The sequence below is a fragment of the Mirounga leonina genome, unplaced genomic scaffold, assembly GCF_011800145.1.
Source record: "Mirounga leonina isolate KUSES-001 unplaced genomic scaffold, KU_Mleo_1.0 Mir_53, whole genome shotgun sequence".
Taxonomy (NCBI): Eukaryota; Metazoa; Chordata; class Mammalia; order Carnivora; family Phocidae; genus Mirounga; species Mirounga leonina.
Window position 1 is genome coordinate 30,073,024 of NW_023270807.1, and position 14,048 is coordinate 30,087,071.

General features: G+C 35.6%; 1 protein-coding gene across 1 annotated transcript in view; it reads left to right on the top strand.

Annotated features, from left to right (window-relative positions):
- The window catches only part of ADGRB3 (adhesion G protein-coupled receptor B3), a 706,366-nt gene that overhangs the window by 357,531 nt on the left and 334,787 nt on the right, over positions 1-14,048 (top strand). Inside the window, exons 12-13 of the mRNA XM_034991475.1 lie at positions 486-554; positions 3,836-3,944. Of these exons, the coding sequence (XP_034847366.1) occupies positions 486-554; positions 3,836-3,944 (178 nt within the window). The remainder of the gene's footprint in view (positions 1-485; positions 555-3,835; positions 3,945-14,048) is intronic.

Sequence of the window (14,048 nt, forward strand, 5' to 3'; positions counted from 1 at the left end):
AGGATCCAACTGAGGAGGCCTGTAACATGCCTCAGCCTTACCCACAGTCTGTGTCTTCACTACAGTGTTCTTCAGAACAGCACTATAACTAGCTATCATGGTTCACAATTACTGGATAACTTGTAATAAGACATACACAAAGGATTTTCACTACTGAAGGAAGAAAACTTATTTGTGAGGAATAATTTGGTGATAGCATGACAGAATACAATACAGAGACTGCAATGGAAGATACAGTTGTAAGTAAACATAAGTATTTTCCCTATTCTGATGTCTTCTGAGGTGTATATGTGAAGTTACAGAGAAATCCCAGAAGTATGGTGCTGAGAAAGGGCCCTCAGAGATCTTCTAGAATAATATGTTAGGATCATAAAGCAATATGGCAAAATGTTTGGACTCTTACCACACAATCAGTTCAAATGGATGTTTTTGAAAAGCATATTCCCTCCTGTAACATTGAATCTTTTATCCGATTTAATTTGCAGAACTTCTTTCAAATAGTTAGCAACCTTCTAGACGAAGAAAACAAGGAAAAATGGGAGGATGCACAGCAGGTAAGGCCGGAGCTGTTTCAAAACTTAAAATGAAATCGGCTAAGGAAAGCTTAAAAAATATGTGAAGAAATTAATGGCTTGCTATCCCAAGAACATAAAAGGAGACTTCTAAAAGTCATCCTAGATTCCATTTTACTAATTTTAGAGAAAATAAGTGATCTCTTTTATCTAACCATCAGTGGACTGAATGATATTATAAATGTGGGAAAAACTGAACTGGTTTAAGTCATTCCTAACTTTGAGGTATCAATACATAGTAACTATGTGCCTTACCAACCAGTTTCTTTCCTGCCTACAGACTATGGGAGAAAGAGCAAATCCAAAAACATATATTACAAACCGAACTGTGGGGTAATAACAAGTAAAATCATTTGCATTTACTACAACACTCTGTATAATCTGGATCAGATATGCAGATGTGCATTTGGATTCAAAGCCAAGAGTTGTAAAAATGAGTTCTCATAAGAAAATTTGAATTCTGCTTTTTTTTTTTTCCCTTTCTGCTGTGCACGATCAGTGTAGCAAGTGGTCTTACTGGTTTAATTATTGTTGTAAAATACCTTTCACTGCCATTTATGCTGTACTGACATATGTATGGTTAATAATACTTTTTTTTTTCCAAATTACAGAAAAAGTGGGTTAGAGGTTAAGAAAGGGAGAATAAGCATGTTTTTAAAAATCCTGTGGAAAATTAATTTAACTGTGTATTAAAATTCTTTCAGTCTTCTGCTTGACCCTTGCTAATTCTGAGAAAACAATGCAATCTTGAAAATAAGAATATTTTCTGAGGTTCAAGTGAACCATCTATCCCTTTCTCCTCTTATAATCATGTTCTCGGTCTTCAGGAGCGAAGCATGCCCTTTTATTCCTGTTATGAGAGGGGCTCTCAAAATAGTCCAGTGTGGGTCTACCTCATTATCAGGTACAAATTCTGTGCTTCTGGCCATAGCAAGAAAAAAGATCAGTCCTCAGTGTAAGACCCTGAATCTATCTTTTTCTGCTAGCTTGAATTATATATTTGTCCTTGGCTTTCTTCTAGAGGAGAGCCTCATTCACTCACTGGAAGGAAATGATTTCTTTCCCTAGAATACAGCTGCAGAGGCTAAGCACATCTTTCCAGAATGCAGGAGACTATTAATTATGGATATATTTAGAGCAAATGTATAATACCCCTTTTTAAAAGAAGACTGCAATTCATCAGATGGCATTATTTCCTGTGAGGTCCCAACTTGAACAAACAGTGAGTGGTGTACAACTTCTCGTCAATGGAAAATCCTGAATCCCTAATCCATCTATCTACTTGTGATTTTGAGTTAGCTATATTCTTATCTTTTAAATATTTTTTAGTAGTGATAATCCTTGATGCCTTTTTAAAGATAACTACTGGATTAGAAACAAATAAAGGTAACTACTTGAAGTTAAAAAACAACAACAATTATTTTGTAGCTTTTACTAAAAGGTATTGTTATAAAAGCAGCTACATGGTAAATGAGTCTCCAGGTTTGTGGCACAAAGGGTAAATTCCATTTGCCACACATAGTTCATCTTAAATTCACCTGGTAATGGGGTGACCACTTGTTAGTTAACTGGCTTTATCCAAAGGAAAAAAAAAATAAGCTTTTTCTATCTTCATGAAGGTAGTTTTGCAACTTAGAGCAAGTGTCTGCTGAAAGTTAAGGGCCCTCCCCTCCCATAGAAACGGAGAGATCGAGGTCCTGTCTTCCTTGTTATCACCTCTGTTTCTCTCTCTCTCTGAAAAACATCCCTGGGTCTTCCCTGTAAGAGTCTATTTAGCTTTTTAAAAAGATTTACATACATTTCAAAGAGACAAAGAAAGAACTTAACAATTCTTATTTTTCAAAAGTAAATGCCCTAAGAACAAAGGATGAAGGATGTGGGGCTGGGAGAGGGAGTCTCTCATTTTCAGCAGGGAGAATTAAGCCTCTTATTTTTAATCTGTATTTACACTTACACGACACATACTCATATACACCTACACAAAAACCGCAGAAAAAATACAGTAGTAGCAGAAAGCTTGGAACTGATGGAAATTTCATGCAGATTTTTGGAATGATAATGACGATGAACTCTCAGAATTCATATTTAATGATTGGAAACTAGGTAAGAAATAACATTTCTTCCCGGATTTTCCCCAAATTAAAAAATGTACAAGTACCCATGCTACACATTTCTAAGTGTAATAGTCAATTGTTCATGCCTTCAAATACATGTACCTATATGATGCATCCTCAGTGTCTGAATTTTAGCGGGGCACAGCCAAAATCTCCTGTAAACTTTACACACCGCACCTGCTATTTGCCCTGCCCAACGTGTCTCCCTCTTACTCCAATCCCCTTCCAGCTCTGACTGTATACTTCTGCTAATCAGACTGTCTCTTCCCCTCCTGCACCAGCCTTTGTAAAGACAAAACCACTACAATTCTAATCCACTTAATTTTTTCACGGCTTCAAGGGGTGATCGTGCTGAATGGCTAAAAGAAATGAACCTAACTTCAAGACGTTCTGCTCTACTGTGGTTATCTAATGCAGGCTGACTGTATAAGTATTATGGGTGACACAGAGTAACATTCATATGACCTTCTAAATGACCTTCACTTCCCACACACTATGCCTGAATCCGGTTGTCTTTAAGCAAGGACTCCTCGGTGTGCAGCGTGTGAGGTGGCGTGGTGTTGGGTTTGCTATGTATGTGTACCTGTGAAGCACCCGCACTAAAACTGTTGGCATGATCCTGAAATTACTGTGAGCATTATTATTCATTCAGGAGCTACTACAGTTGTAGAAGTAAATGTTTCTCCCAAGGTACAAAAGTTACTTTGCAGTGAACTTAATAGTTTGTAAATATCTTCATGATGGCAATAAAATTTTTTTTTCTTTCAGTGGCCATCATATAGATGCTAAGTAAAAAATGTGAGAAGTCCCCAATGTCAGTGTTTGTTCTATGTTATATTTAAGTGGGGAAAGGATCCCATCAAAAGTAAAGACGGGTAATTTCTAAGTATACAATCTGCTAGATATTTTTAGTTTCCTTAGATTTATGGAGGATTAATCACTGCATCATATCACTTTCAAAGTTCTTGCCCTGTGACACCTGGTATCATTCTCAACTAGTGTTTCAAAAATACAACTGCTGCCAATTGCAGAAATTTCTTCAAATAAATCAGAGCTCATCTGTGACCTCATTATGTAGTTTTTGTTATTCCAGTGATATATTCCATGATATAGACTTTTATTCCTTCTAATCTTTGCTTCTTTTTGTAGATTTATCCTGGCTCAATAGAGTTAATGCAGGTGATTGAAGATTTTATACACATTGTTGGAATGGGGATGATGGACTTTCAGAATTCATACTTAATGACTGGAAATGTAGGTAAGAAATAGGATTTTTTCCCCAAATCTTACTGAAATTTAAAAAAAAATTGCAAGTATCTGCGCCATATATTTTAAGTATAATATCCATTGCTCATATCTTCGGGTATATGTAAGTAATGTATTATGGATACTTAGTGTCTGATTTTTAGATAGGCCGAATCACATGTACATTATCCTCACACACACACACACACACACACACGCATGGATTCCTGGAGTCTTTATCTCGTCTATATTTGCACATGCACATGTCGAGGAGAATATGGACTGCTTTTTCCATTTGCCAAATGTTCATTGGTATCTGACCTAATGTTGAAAATATATAATATATATTCCTGTGTGTTTTTTTTAAAAGTGAGTCTTCGTAATCTTCCATACATTGTTCATGAGGATGCCAAGTTACTTTTTGTTGCTGCTAGGTGTCCCAGGGAGGAGCTGAATCAGCACGGGTTGTACAGGTTTCAGGATACCTGTCAGGGTCGTGGTGCCCTTGCTTTTCACAGCAGTTTTCCTGAGGGACTGCCAGGCACAGCGGATCTCTCCCGTCCCTCTGTAGTGGATTGTGTATTGCCAGAGCGCATCAATAGTGATTAATAACTGTCTCCAATGGGGAGGAATTACACAGAGGAGCGAAACCTGTGCATACGTTTACAGTGTCACTGAGCCAACAACACTAATGTTAACCAAATGGCAGATTACTCTTTGTAGTAAAAGACATGGCAAGAGCAGAGAAATAGTCTTTTAAATAGTATATGCATTGAGTTGATACAGGTTTACAGTTTTTTCATTTCTTTAGAAGTTTCCTCTCATAATCTTGCTATGATTAAGATTTTCTGTCATTTGTCATGCTTTAGTAGTCTTCATCTGAAGACCACTGAACTATAGATGATAATGTGTTTAAATAAACATAGGTTGCCTCAGATTCTTATTCACGGCATATTTAAGCTTTAGTTTCTGGATCAGGAAGATACCTAACTTGGTGGAGTGATTAACTAGGGGAGTTCAACTAGTACAGACCACAGAAACATATAATATATAATATAATATTATATATATGTATATGTATATACATATATATGTATGTGTGTATGATTAAGGCTTTTGCTGGTTCAGTTTACACTTGGTGTCTTCTGAAGATATTTTAGTCCTATAGGGACTCATGTGATCCTAAGATATCTTCCGTCAACATGACCTCAAATTGTAATGGATAATAACTAATTGCTGGTAATGTTCTTTAGTTGGGGAAGACCTATGCGATGCAGTCCTTAAATGGGGACATTTCCATGCCAATATACCATCTTCATGCAGCATAAGTCCTTTCAGTTAGATTTATGTTTTAATCCACGTTCTGAGTCAGTTTGAGGGCCCAGACTTTCCCTCTGAGTGGGTGTTTAGCAGTTTGTGCTGGTTCAGGAATGGAGTGAACCGTCCCTTGCTCTAAGCATTGAGTGATGAGAAGAAATGGGGACCAAAAATAGTATCTTTGTTGAAGAATAAATTCAGAAATCAGAGAAAATCCAAATTAAATGTGCATTCCAGAAGTGGCTAGGCAAAGAGAGGAAAGATCAACTCTGTAGGAAAAGCGATAGTATATTGGGCTATGAGTTATCTGGCACAGGGAAGGAAAAACCTAGAGAGATTCTGGGGATGCTGGTCACTGAAGCTGGAACCACTCTCTGAAGGGCTTTATGACTTCTGTGGTGAGGAGGACCCACGAAGGCTGTTGTGCCAGATGAGTCCATTCACAAAGTAATTTCCAAGAAAAACTAAGGGGGAAACACACAGAGGTATTGTTTCTTTAATTCTTTTTTGTAAATGTTAACATCTAATTCTGAAAGTCATTGCTAAGTAAAAGTATCAGATTGAGGGACACCAGAGTGGTGCAGTCGGTTGAGCATCCAACTCCTGGTTTCTGCTCAGGTCGTGATCTCAGGATCATGAGATTGAGCCCCACATCTGGCTCCATGTTCAGTGCGGAGTCTGCTTAGGCCTCTCTCTACCTCTCCCTCTGCCCCTCTCCCCTCCCCTGCACACACTCTCTCAAATAAATAAATAATAAAAAAATTCTTAAAAAAAGAAAAAAAGATTGATACATGGCATTTGTTTAGTTTGGAAAAAACTGTAACAAAAGGAATGCCAATCTCAGAGTCTAGTAAGCTTAAATTTAGACTTAAGTACACGGTTTGAATAACAGTATATGAAATCCTCTATAGTCTAGTATAATTTACTATGAAAATTCCGTAAATTATGAACATTTATTACTCTTTACCTTTCTTTTGACTTGCCAAAATTATGTATTTGAAACCTTTGTGTATTTTTTGCATTAAGATTCTGTTTTCAAGGTTAACCTACTTCCTTTATCATCTCTAAACTTTAAGAAGTATATTAAATATAGTAACTCAAAGCAATTTAGCACTGCAGATAAAGCCAATATTGTCCTATACTGTCTTCAGTCTTGTGTAAGGACAGTGTGATTTGATCACTTCTGATCACTTACGTATAACTAATTGTGGTTTTTAAAAAGGTTATATTCTGTGAATAAATATCCCGAACATTATTATACAGCCTAAAAGAGATCTTTTTTATTGTTGATTTCCTTCCAATACTAGTCCAGAGACTGACTTATTATAGTTTAATGACTAGAAGAAGGTTATTGTCAATAATATTTTGGACTTTTCCAAAGTGTATCCATATATTAGTTAGGTTCTCCAGAGGAACAGAACCAATAAGATATAAGTAGATATATAGGAAGATATTTATTTTGGGGATATTGGCTCATGCAATTATGGAGGCTGAGAAGACCCACCATCTGCTGCTGGAAGCTGGAGGCCAGGAAAGCTGATAATGTAGTTCCAGTTCAAACCTGAGGGTCTTAGAAACAGGAGCACCAATGTCTGAGGGCAGGAGATGGATGCCCCAGCTCAAGGAGAGAGCAAATCCACCCTTTGCCTTTGTGTTCTATTCAGCTCTCAGGAGATGCCTGCCTGCATCAGTAAGGGAGATCTTCTTTACTCGGTCTACTGATTCAAATATTGATCTCCAGTAATATCCTCATAGACACACCCTGAAATAATGTTTTACCAGTTATATTCATATTCTTCATGTTATACAATTTGATGCTAATGTATGTAAAACATCCATTATACTGTTTTGTCTGATATTTCCAAAGCTTTTGGACAAGGACACACACAGAGGATAATTTACAGTAGCAAATTGTGAAATGTGTGAGTTGTCACTCATTTGTCTTACATCCTGAATACAAATATTAATTACTCAACATTAAGCTCATTATACTGAGCATAAACACACAGACACACGCTCATGTGTGCATACATTTAAACACACATATACACACAGCTTATGAATAATAAATAGACTAGGTAACTAAGAAAGGTTGCTTATTCTTTATAGCCGTTTTCTTCAGGGTGTGTTGGATTAAAACTACTTAAAGAACCACAAGATATCATCATATATGTCTCTTAAAGAGATTAATTTTTTTTTTTCATAAAGCCTATATGCATTGCCACCTCACTTTTCTGGGGTATAGATAAGCTCCTGAAGAAAGACAGAGTTGAATAGCCAAAAATAAATATCATTAAGACCATGGAGTGTAATAAGAGAGTCTCAGAACTTTGCTGATAGTCTATTTTATTTCAACTTTAAATATAATTTCAGCATTTCTGTTTTCTGGTTCCTGGTTTAGAGAGAATGAGTTGGAAGCAGAGATAGTGCTGTTAGAAACACATATAGAGCAAATATAATAGTTGAAATGTTGAAACAATAAAAAGCTATACTGAAAGAATATAGCAGAGTATGGAACCCCTACTGTAGAAACAACCAACTCATGCCTCACCTTTAAGAACATGAGTTCTAACTCTTAGGATCATAATTTATGTCTAAAACCATGGCCTCTATTCATCAAGATAAAAGTACCTATAATCTGATTAAGATGGCAAGAAAATGAGTGACATATCTTAGAAAGATTTTCTTCAGAATTAGTTGAAATGAAAAGTTTTGAAGTTTCTTTTTTCTGAAAAATGTCCCTACCTTCATCAGCTTGTAATAAATGAAATGCTATTATATGCTAAAAAGCTGTGAATGTTTTGGTATAAATGTGTGTATGTTCATTTTTGGAGGGCGCAGGTCCATAGCTTTGATCAGTTTCTCAAAAGACTTATGGTCTTAAAAAAGTTAACACAAAGCTTGAGAAAAATATTCTATGAACAAAGACATTAAACAAGCCAATGCATTTATAAAATAATTGGGCATAAATAGAATACTTATTTTTCATATTCACATATGAATATGACATTCAAAATAGACATGATAATTATAATAAATGAAAATGAGCACTTACAAAAGACTAAACACTAAGTAGCTTATATAATTACTGAATAAATGAGTGAACATGAAAAATTGATATGGTATAGAGAGATTCCAATTTGCAATATGTCTCAGTTTATTGCAAAATTGTATTCTAAATGTTCTAAATATGCTGTATAGGTAAGTGGTTTTTGTTTTAGTAAAAGATGTGAATTAGTCAATGTATTTTTTTAAATATTATTGTTATCAATTAGTTCAAGGGGGACTATATCTTAATATTATTTAATATGAGTTAAAGTTGTTTTTCTTCAACAAAAATATTCCCTGAAGAGTTGTTTAAACTTATTTTCTGTTCTTTCTCTGTAAACATTTTATCTTCAATCCCTTGCAGCCCAGTGTTTCCCTCATCACTTCCCTGAAACTCCTCTTGGAAAAGCTTTCTGGAAACTCCCGATTGCCAAATTAAATCTCCTCCCATATTTTAGCCTTCAGGTCCCCTGTGTTTTGCTAACCACTGTCTTTCTTAAAACTCTTCATTCTTTTGCCATTTTTATGTTTATTACAGTATAAACTAGAATCAAAGAGTAACAATTAGACTTATGATTCAGAAATGATAAGATTTTTTAGAGGCAGTAACATAAAGCAAAGAAGGTGAAGCACTGAAAGGGGAAAAAAGTACATTATCTGAGGCCCAGCGGTTTGCCGTTCCAAAGGCAGACTGGAATGTAGGAGATCTTCCATGCTCTCATGGTCTTGCCATGAGGTATGGGCATTGATTTCCATTGTTCTAAAGATTTGTCTATCCCTTTAGCGAAGTGTTTGATAGTTTTTATTATGCTTTTAGTCACCAATTTTCCACAGTAACTTCAAGTAGCATTTATATTTATTTGTTGATAAGAATAGACTGTTCTTTAGAAGTTAATTGTTTTAGTTTTGGATGTAAAACTTGAATTGTATTCATCAAACTGAATTCAGGGAAGATAGTGATGTGTTACATGTTGCTAGCTCACTGACTCTGTTCAATTAAAATCAAAAGAAAATTATATCTTACTATAAGCAAATCCTTTCCTGTTATTCAAGTTATTAAGATAAATGACTAATCTTCTGGCTTACAAGGGGATTGCAGCCTCATTGAGGACAAAAGAATTACATTAATAAATAAAGTACACTTTGGTATGTGTCACATAAACCAAATGCACAGAGATTCCTTACAAGAGATGTTGTTCTGTGTTAAGGATCCAGAAAACTTCTCAAAGAAGAAAGCATTTAGTTTAGATTTTGAAGGAAGACTGGATTGTTGACAGTTCAACATGAGGAGAATGAGTGGCAAGGAGATGCTTATATTCCAGAACATTAGGGAAAAAAAATTCCAGTCTATTAGCAGAAACAGTATAGAGTTGTCAAAGTTGAGATTGCATTTAGTGGAGAAGTGGTTTATTTTGATAAAAACACATATGTACAAAAGTAAAGAAGTAAAGAAAAATTAAATAAAATTGGAGAAGCATGCTGAGACATGGTATAGGATGGTTCTGAATTCTGAAGACAACAGGGAGGTACCAAAGCTTGACCTGGTGAGAGCTGTGCTTGGTAAGAGATCATGTTAGAGCAGAAATAGAATTTTCTTTTTGAGAAAGGCTTTAAACATGGAAACTGGAAGGCCTTTTACAATTCATGAAGGAGATAAGGAAGACTTGAGTTAGTAGTAGAAAGAATAGAAACCAAATCATGGTTATGAATTTGAGGTCTGAGGCAGAAATGATATTTCATAACTTAAGGTGTCAGAAAGAAAGGAGTAATTGCGATTATATTTATTCAACAAACATTTGAGAGTGTCTTTCACATATTAATGTTTAGATATAAGTGTAACCCTCAAGTGAAAAAATGAAACGTGGTCTGGGGCTTTAGTAGAGAAGTCAAATTTATCATATATATGTGACAATCAACTGAATAATTAAGTGATCGTTGAAGCCATAAAAGATTTTTTTTCAACTATCAGGACAGTAAGAAGAAAGAAAAGATATAAGGTGATGCCCTTATTAAAAACAAAAAACTGTAAATACATGTGGTGATGGATGTTAACTAGATTTATTGTAGTGGTCATTTCACAGTATATAAATACCAAATAATTATGTTATGTACCTGAAATTAATATAATGTTTTGTGTCAATTAAATATCAATTAAAGTTTCTGTATGTATGGCTATGAAGAGATCTCTAGGTACAGTAATAAACCAGATTAAGAAATATACTTTATGTTCCAATAAAATTTAGATGTTATTCTAGATGAAGGTTTATATAAGTTATAGAATAAAAATCCATGTTGAGGGGAAAAAAAACCATAAAGACATGGCAGGTGTCAGAGTAAGAATAGTCAGAGGTAGTAGGCATAAAGAATCCCAAAACAGGGCAGAATAAGATCAGTGACATGTAATTACTAGGGGAGAAAGAATATTTCAAAATGAATACTCTAGCTAATATCACTTGCTAATAAAGATCAGAGTTCCTAAGACTTAAGAAAAATCTTAGGTGATTGCTGATGATGTAACTTAAAAGTTCTCCAGGAAAAGTGCAGACACGATGAACAGGATCTAAACTTCTGAACTCTTTAGCTGCTTTCTATGGATTACACCCTTGGCATTTTGATACAATTATCTCCAAGGATTTAGTTGCGGAGATGAATGTTGATATACCCACTAACTACTGTCTCACGACTGTTCCTTAGGAAGTATTCAAAGTTGACAATATCAGATAAAAAGGGAATATTTTTTAGACTAATAATATCTCAAAATACAGAATGTTATAATTATAAGCTGTAAGGAATTTAAAAAGTTGTCTCTATGTATAAGCCCTAAGAGATATGATTCTGGAAAATAGAGTTTCAGTTCTTCCCCAGTAATCCAATAAGGCTAGTGTCTTGGAAACATTAAAGTTAAGACATTTTTCTTTGCCAAGCTAAATATCACTGTCTATTCTTGGTTTAGAAATACAAAATACCGGGCCTTTCAGAATGAACATTCATACTTGATATTTTCTGAAATTGAATCCAAATTCAATCTGAAGAATGGCATAATACAATTCTGACGTCTCTTTTCTCTCCACAATGCTGTCTCATCAACATCACATCTATGTTATTTCTTATACTCACTGGTAAATGTAATCATTTCTTTGGTAGAATATCTTGTTCTTCAATTGAGAAACCAACCTTCAATCTGATGATACAATTATAAAATAAAGTGGCTTCTCTTTTCTAGGCTTATTTTCCTTTCCATCACTGCTTAGTTTTGTGGTTCATACATCTCCATCACTTGTTTAACTTTCTTTGTTTAAAAATCAAACACTTGTAGTCAGATGACATCAAGCCTGAGGAATACACAATTTACTGTCTTTTTTTGTTTATCTGTGGCACCTGACATTTGTTCAGTCTGCTAGACTTGAGTCTGAAAGTGTCAGATTCTACCTCCTCTTTCTGGCTCTCTACTGCTTTTTCTTGCTAGACACGTGAAACAAGTGGTGTGTCTTTATGTAGATCACAGAGGAAAACTAAAAATACCTGGGTTTTTTTAAAATTTTTTTTCTTTTCTCTTTTTTTTTTTAAATGGTTGAGAAAGTAAATAGTTCAAGCATAGTTTTAAACTATGATTTGGAATGGTATGCAGCACTATGAATTCTTTGAGATAATATTCTTTGAGATAATATTGTGAGATAATTTCTATTAAATTATCTCACAATATTTCCTATGATTTTCTTATTCCAGAGCACTGGAAGGGGGAGGTTACTGACAAAGGCTATATCCAACCCCTCTAGTGGCAAGCAAGACATACTACTCAGGGGCTCTCTTCCACCCAGCTGAGAACTCTATTTTAGGTGCTACCTAGTGTCATTATAATAGATTGATAATGGTCTATGGATTTATTCGGCCTTAAGAGGCCTTACACATTTATTCAATAAATATGTGCCATGTTCTGTTCTACGTTCTGAGAATTTCTCAGGGAACAAATAAGACAACATTCTTGCTCTCGTGGAACTCATGTTTTATAGCAGAGACAGATGTCAAACAAGTATCATCTAACATGTCCAGTGGTTATAAGTGATACAAAAAGAAATAAAGCAATCCATCATGGTAAGGGGATAGAGCATGAAGATGAAAGAGTCATTTTAAGCTGGACAGCCATGGAAGACCTCTAATCAAAGTAGTAATATTTCAAGTCAAACAGAGAAAGACATGTATCATATGACTTCACTGATATGAGGAATTCTTAATCTCAGGAAACAAACTGAGGGGTGCTGGAGTGGTGGGGGGTGGGAGGGATAGGGTGGCTGGGTGATAGACATTGGGGAGGGTATGGGCTATGGTGAGCGCTGTGAATTGTGCAAGACTGTTGATTCTCAGATCTGTACCTCTGAAACAAATAATGCAATATATGTTAAGGAAAAAAAAAGTAGTAATATTTCTTTTTTTCTTTTTTTAAGACTTTATTCATTTGAGAAAGAGAGAGCGCAAGCAGGGGGAGAGACAGAGGGAGAAGGAGAAGCAGACTCTCTGCTGAGTAGGGAGCCCGAAGTGGGGCTTAATCCCAGGACCCTGAGATCATAACCTGAGCCAAAGGCAGATGCTTAACCAGGTGCCCCATAAAGTAGTGATATTTCAGTATAGACCTGAATGCCTTGAGAGCATGAGGCACAGTGATATGTGGGGACAGAACATTTCAAACAGAAGGAACAGTAAGTATAAGGGTCTTGAGGCATCCGTGTGCCTGATAGAGTAGAGGCTAAAGGAGGTGGTGGTGAAGTGACTGAGGGTGGTTCTAGGGGAGATGGGGGGAGAAATGAAATCAGAAAGGGAGTGGGGAGCCAGCCTGTGGAAGGCATATGACTATAGGTCTGAATGAGATGCAAAACCATTGAAAGGTGTGGGCAGAAACATGACCTAATCTGATTTATGTCCTAAAAGAACCATTCTGAGTATGGAGTGGAAACTAACAGGCCATAGTGGGGGTAGGACTGGCTATAAAGACACTGGTTGGGTATTTATTGCATTGGTCCAGAGGAGAAAGTTCATTGGTTTAGACCAGATGCCAGTGGAAAGAGTGAGAAGAGGTTAGATGCTGGAGACATTTTAAAGCTTGATCTTACAGAGTTTACTAATGGTTAGAAACAGGATGTGAAAGGAAGAGAGGGCTCAAGAAAATGTCTCCAGTACATTTCCAAGAACTCAACTACAAAAATAAGACAGATTTATGTCTAAATCTGTATCCTAAAAAGAAAAGTCAAAAACTTACTTTGGCAAACGTTTAAATGTCTCTAAAGTTTAGGATCCAAAGCAAGCTTATCTTAGTTTATTTAATTTTCTTTTCTTATTCTTTTTAAAATTTTTATTAAGGTGTAATGGACATATAACATTGTATTAGTTTTAGGTATACAACATAATGATTTGATATTTGTATATATTGGGAAATGGTAACATAGTAAGTTTAGTTACCATTCATTACCACACTTAGTTACAATTATTTTTCTTACAATGAGAACTTTTAAGATCTTCTCCGTTATGATGCACCTGGGTGGCTCAGTCATTTGAGAGTCTGACTCTTAAATTCGGCTCAGGTCATGATCTCAGGATCGTGGGATGGAGCCCTGCATTGGGCTCTGTGCTGAATGTGGAGACTGCTTGAGATTCTCTCTCTCTCTTCCTCTGTCTCTCCCATTCCTCTCCCCCACTAGCAATCTCTCTCTCTCATAAATAAATAAATAAATAAATAAATAAATAAATAAATAAATAAATA